Source organism: Marmota marmota, unplaced genomic scaffold, assembly GCF_001458135.2.
Source record: "Marmota marmota marmota unplaced genomic scaffold, marMar, whole genome shotgun sequence".
NCBI classification, from domain to species: Eukaryota; Metazoa; Chordata; class Mammalia; order Rodentia; family Sciuridae; genus Marmota; species Marmota marmota.
The window spans coordinates 880,569-885,485 of record NW_026000052.1 but is presented as its reverse complement, the minus strand read 5'-3'; the positions used below and the strand labels follow the sequence as shown (position 1 = coordinate 885,485).

General features: G+C 58.5%; 1 protein-coding gene across 2 annotated transcripts; it reads left to right on the top strand.

Moving 5' to 3' along the window:
- Positions 1-696: 696 nt before the first annotated feature.
- Positions 697-2,685, top strand: Stpg3 (sperm-tail PG-rich repeat containing 3). Of its 2 annotated transcripts, XM_048813269.1 has the most exons (6): positions 698-999; positions 1,082-1,221; positions 1,336-1,470; positions 1,580-1,668; positions 1,923-2,217; positions 2,325-2,685. In XM_048813269.1, the coding sequence occupies exons 1-6, from the start codon at positions 893-895 to the stop codon at positions 2,456-2,458; spliced, it is 900 nt and encodes a 299-aa protein (XP_048669226.1). In that variant the 5' UTR covers positions 698-892; the 3' UTR covers positions 2,459-2,685. The 2 variants fall into 2 exon arrangements, with proteins under 2 accessions (XP_048669227.1, XP_048669226.1); XM_048813270.1 differs by having other exon boundaries at positions 697-999; positions 1,445-1,668.
- Positions 2,686-4,917: the final 2,232 nt, after the last annotated feature.

The following is a 4,917-nucleotide window of genomic DNA, read 5'->3' as shown; positions in this document are numbered from 1 at the left end:
GGCCTAGCAGGTGGAACCCTTGCCCATCTCAACATGCATCCGCCCATCCTCCAGAGTGCCAGGCAGAGGCAGTGCTGGGTAGGAGGGACTGGAGACGCGGAGATTTCTTTTTTTTTTCTTCTGTACCTGGGATTGAGCCCAGGGGCCTTGCATACGCTGGGCAAGTGCTCTACCACTGAGCTACATCCCCAACCTGCTGTTTAGAGTGGAGGTCAGGGCTGGGGTTGGCCGGCCCGTCAGCACCAGAGGCTATGGGTAAGGGTTCCGGTTCCTAAGTGCACACTTGCTCCCTCAGGATCATTACTGCTTGCAACTTGATTGGGCAGCTCAGTTCACCTGGGAACCTACAGCTCCAGGCCCCTGCTGGCCCTTGTGCCCCCAGAAGACAGGTTTTCACTTGGCCCTACAGGGGAAGCAGGGCAGCAGCTCCTCCTCCTCCTCCTCCAGGCAGCCTTCCTGGACCCCTCCCTCTGCCCTTCTTCCTCTGGCTGGCCCCAACACCTGGTAACCTGCAGGACTTGGTGAACAGTCACTATCAGCCTGGGACTCAAACCTCCCAGAAACCCTGTTCAAGTGGGGCCCAGCCCCCAGGAGGCCCCAAAGTACAGGAAAGGAGAAAGGGTTGGGGCAAGAAGTGGGGAGGGTGGTATAGGAGGCCGACGCTGGAGCCCTGGGTAAGGTTAGGGATCTTCTTGACAGACAGCCCCTCCCCCACCCTTGACTCAGCAGGTTGGGGGAGGGGCCTCTTACGGGTGGGGCCCCTGGGGCAGCTTCTACTGGGCTGGACAATGCTCCCTCCCCAAGGAGCTCCTGGCAACAGAGGGGGCCCCTTGATGGCTAATGAAGTCATAAAGCCCGGGAGTGCCCTCAGGAAGACAGCTCTGTATGGAGGATGAATTTTGACCAGAAGGCTGTGAAATTCCTGGCAAATTTCTACATCAATGGGGGCAAACACTGGACTCATGGTCCCCTTAGTCAGAAGCCTCTATGTCCCACCCAGTAATATCAGGGGGCGTTACCAGGTGGGGAACTGGGCACAGCCAGTGGGCTGAGTGAACAGTGGTTGCCGGTTTTCTTGCAGGCCTGAGGCTACTGTGGTGTTGAGAAGCGGGGATGAGATGTGGCTGCCCAAGAGGAAGGGAGCCTCAGCCGGCCTCAGGCTAGGAACATGCACCCCCAAGACGTGCCACCCTATCTGCTCCGGGACCCTGAAGGAGCTGCGTGAGTGAGGGCTCTGGCTAAACTACCCCCGCCCCCAAGATGGTCTGGAAACTAAGGGGCAGGGAGCAGACTACTGGGAGAAACCCAGGCCCAGAGCTTGCTTCCTGCTGCCAGTGCTAGAGCGACGCCCCCCGATCCTTATCGACCTGGACGTCCCCGGCCCCACCAAGTACGAGGTGCCCAACGCGTCGGTGCGAGAATCTTCCCCTCACCCCCACTACAGCATTGGCTGCAAGCACCCGGGCCGAGGTGCGTGTCCCCTTCCTTCCTGGCTCCCCGCAGCCAGCTCCTGGGATTCCCAGCCTGGGAATGGGTGCGTCCCTCCCTGAAGCGCCCACCGACGATTACTCCACCACAGAGGGCGGCGGCCGCAGGGCGTGGCAGACCATGTGGCTTCAGAACGAAAGCCCGTTCACGCAGAAGGCCGACTTTAACCGAGAGCAAAAGGTGCGGAGCGCGCTCGCAGGTGCAGCGGGGGACTAGCAGTGGAGTGGGCGGGGACGGCCAGCCAGCGGGGTGGGGATGAGTCACCCTGCGCCTAGGTGGTGGGGAGGGGCCGGCGAGCCTGGTGGGCGGGGCCAGGTGGTGCGCTGGGCCCCGCGGGCGGGGCGCGAGGGCCGCGTGGCCTGACCAGGTTGGGGAAGCAGCAGGGCAGCTTGCAGGCTAGGGCCCTGCAGCTCTGGCCTCCTGCCTCCTTCCAGTGGCCATCTCCCGCCGATTATGGGCCGCTCAGCCGAACTTCCTTCCCGGCCTTCAGCTTCGGAGGCCGTCGCCGAAGCATTTCCAAGACTCTTTCGGGCCTTGCCCGCCCAGGCCTGCTCCGGGGCAGGGGCCCTCGTGCCCATCTCCCGCCCCAGGCTTCTGTGCAGGCTCCGGCTGAGAAGCGCCCCAGCCCCAACACCTACGACATCCTTCCCGGGTACCGTCTGCAGAACCCGCGCTCACCTGCCTTCTCCATGAGCCGCTCGCCTGCCTTTGCCTCCTGGTTCAGTTCCTGTAAGGAGACTTGGGTTCATTGAGGCGGGGTGCTGTGGAGGGCTGAGGACGAGGGCCCAGGGGCTGGCTGCTGCTCTTGGTGGTCTCCCAGCCCTCTCTCTTTACAGCCCAAACCCCGGGCCCGGCTGCCTACTATGTGGAGGACTGCTACAATTCACGCTTCCCCTCTGCGCCTGGAGTGGTCATACAGGGTGTGCGAAGACCCAAGCGCCACGACACAGGCCCCTTCTGCACGCTCTAAGCCTGCTGGGCCCTGCTGGCTTGGCTTGTTATTTAGTGGAATGCTGGTCTCCCTTGGAGCCTCCTCCTGGAACTTGGGGCCTGGGGCTTGGTCTTCTGACTCTCTAGGCACCACTGATTCCCTTTCTGACCAGCAGACCCTCTGTGGGCTGTGACAAGGAGAGCCCAGCCCAGACCCCCACCTGCCCATCCCCTGCTGTACTGAGATGCAGTTGTTCTCCCACACTCCATTGTGTGTGTCTGTCTGTCTGGCATTGCCCAGTGGGTTGTCCTGAAGAAGCCTGTTGCTTCCCTGCCCTTTGTGGCTTTCCCTGTCCAGGGGTTTCCTTTGGCCATTCTTTCAGAGAGCTCCCTTTTCTAGGGTACTCTAGGGTAGCATCCTGGGATTAACCCTTAACTTCTGGCAGAATTCCCCACCCGGTCATGACACCCAGGGGATTGGTCCAGCTGCCAGTCTACCTAAGAGTCGGGCTACTTGCTGAGGTGAGGAGCTAACTGTTGGGGTTCCCTGAGCTGCCATCTTGAGGTGGGGTTAGCGCGGCAAGCCAGCAGGGAGGGCCCAGAGGACCAGCTTGACCTGAAGACCCAACTGGGCTTGCTTACCTGTCCTTGATCTAAGGACATTCAGGCCAAGGCCATAGCCAATGGACTCCTGGGACTTTACTCCTTAGGTCCCTGCCCTTGCAGGAAGCAGCAGCCTGCTGTTATCCCCTCATCACCACTGGCCTGCCCTCCTCCCAGAAGGAGACTCTTGTTCTAGTATCCTCTCTGCAGTTGCCCTTCCCCCAACCAGGCCCAGAACTCAGCCCTGCAAACCATTTGCCCTAGCTGCTCCTGGCTGGTTCCTTGAGGGCAGCACCACCCTCTTTTGCAGTGAGGAAACCCTAGCCCTGGGAGTCTGAGTTCCCAGCACCTCCATGCCTATGCCAGCTGGAAGTCAATCCCCAGTGCTCTGGGCCCTGGGCTGACCAACTTGGCCAGCAACAGTGATAGAGCTGTGGGAGCCCTGACCTTGGAAGCTCTGCCCCAGAGGGGAACAGGACTCCTGCTTAGGGCTGAACCACCAGGCACCCCCAGGATCCAAAGCCTGATGTGGTAACAGCTGGAAGAATGTAGTATTCCCCTCCAGTTGGGATGAGGGAGGAGAACTTCCTGGAGGAAGCATGGAGGAAAGGGCTTTCAAGTATGAAAAAATATTTGCTGAGCAGTAGGAAGATTTTTTTTGCGGGGGGGTACTAGGGATTGAACCTAGGGGTGCTCAACCACTGAACCACATCCCCAGCTCCACCACCCCCCTCCCGCTTTTTTTTTTTTTTTTTTGCAATTTGAGACTAGCTTCTGCTTTAAATTGCTTGATGCTGGCTTTGAACTTGCAATTTTCCTTGCCTCATGCCTCCTGAGCTGCTGGGATTACTGCACCAATGCCAGGTTAGTCAGAAGNTTTTTTTTTTTTTTTTTTTTTTTTTTAATTTGAGACAGCTTCTTGCTAAATTGCTGATGCTGGCTTTGAACTTGCAATTTTCCTGCCTCAGCCTCCTGAGCTGCTGGGATTACTGCACCAATGCCAGGTTAGTCAGAAGGCCAAATTTCTAGTAGAACAACCATTAGCAGCACAGGCACATGTAAAGGGAGTAGTGTTTGGTGTGTCAGAACTCGGGGAGGACATGGTGGTGTGGTGGAGGGCTGAGAGCTGGGGGACAATGCTGGGTACATGTACCTACAAACTTAGCAGCAGGGAGACTACCAGCCAGGATGAGCTTCGTGTTCTGCAACGGACAAGGGACACTGTGAACCTGGGTTCTGATTCAAAGTTCAAAGAGGGTTAACCACATTAGCCCAGTAATTAGAATCTAACATGGTGGACGTGGCTTGTGTTCTCACTGTGCTCCCAGATCTCTGCTAGGGACCCTGGGCACGACTGGAGGCACGTTTAGATTTTCGTATGCAGCAAGTTTGTAGTGTGGGCTTCGTTCCCGTTTTGCCTGGAGGAAGTCAAATTTCAGGGAGCTTGAAAGTCATACACTATGTCCTACACTTGTGCTGCACCTGGCGCGACCCAGGCAGGGAGCTTCTAGGACCGAGAGAGATGCGTCACTTCCTCAAGCAAAAATATTCGTAAAGTCAAGAGGCTCCTGTGAGATCAGCAAGAGTTGTTCGTGACTATAAAAATAAGATTTGCCTCGAAAAATGTCGGTTCTGAAATCCACAAGCCGACAGCAGTTGCGCGCAAGGCACGTGGTCTCGGGTTAGAGGACCACCAGGCCCGTGGCGGACTGCGGCAGCGGGGCGGAACGTGCGTGCGTGGGCGGGGCCACGCCCCTAGCCCGGGCCCGGGCACCGCCCCTCGCGTGCCGTCCCTCAGTCTCTTGTTGAAGTGGCGCGTAGATGCCCGGAACCCGAGTGCCTGCGCGGCGGCGTTTTCCCGGAGCGGTTTAGCTGTCGGACCCCAGCCGTGCGGGG

What these genes read in the sequence shown, in the direction of transcription:
- Stpg3 (XM_048813270.1), top strand. Translation starts at nt 893, where the DNA reads ATGAATTTTGACCAGAAGGCTGTGAAATTCCTGGCAAATTTCTACATC. An exon ending in CGGGACCCTGAAGGAGCTGC is followed by an intron (nt 1,222 to 1,444) that starts GTGAGTGAGGGC and finishes CCCCCACTACAG; the next exon opens with CATTGGCTGCAAGCACCCGG. An exon ending in ACTTTAACCGAGAGCAAAAG is followed by an intron (nt 1,669 to 1,922) that starts GTGCGGAGCGCG and finishes GCCTCCTTCCAG; the next exon opens with TGGCCATCTCCCGCCGATTA.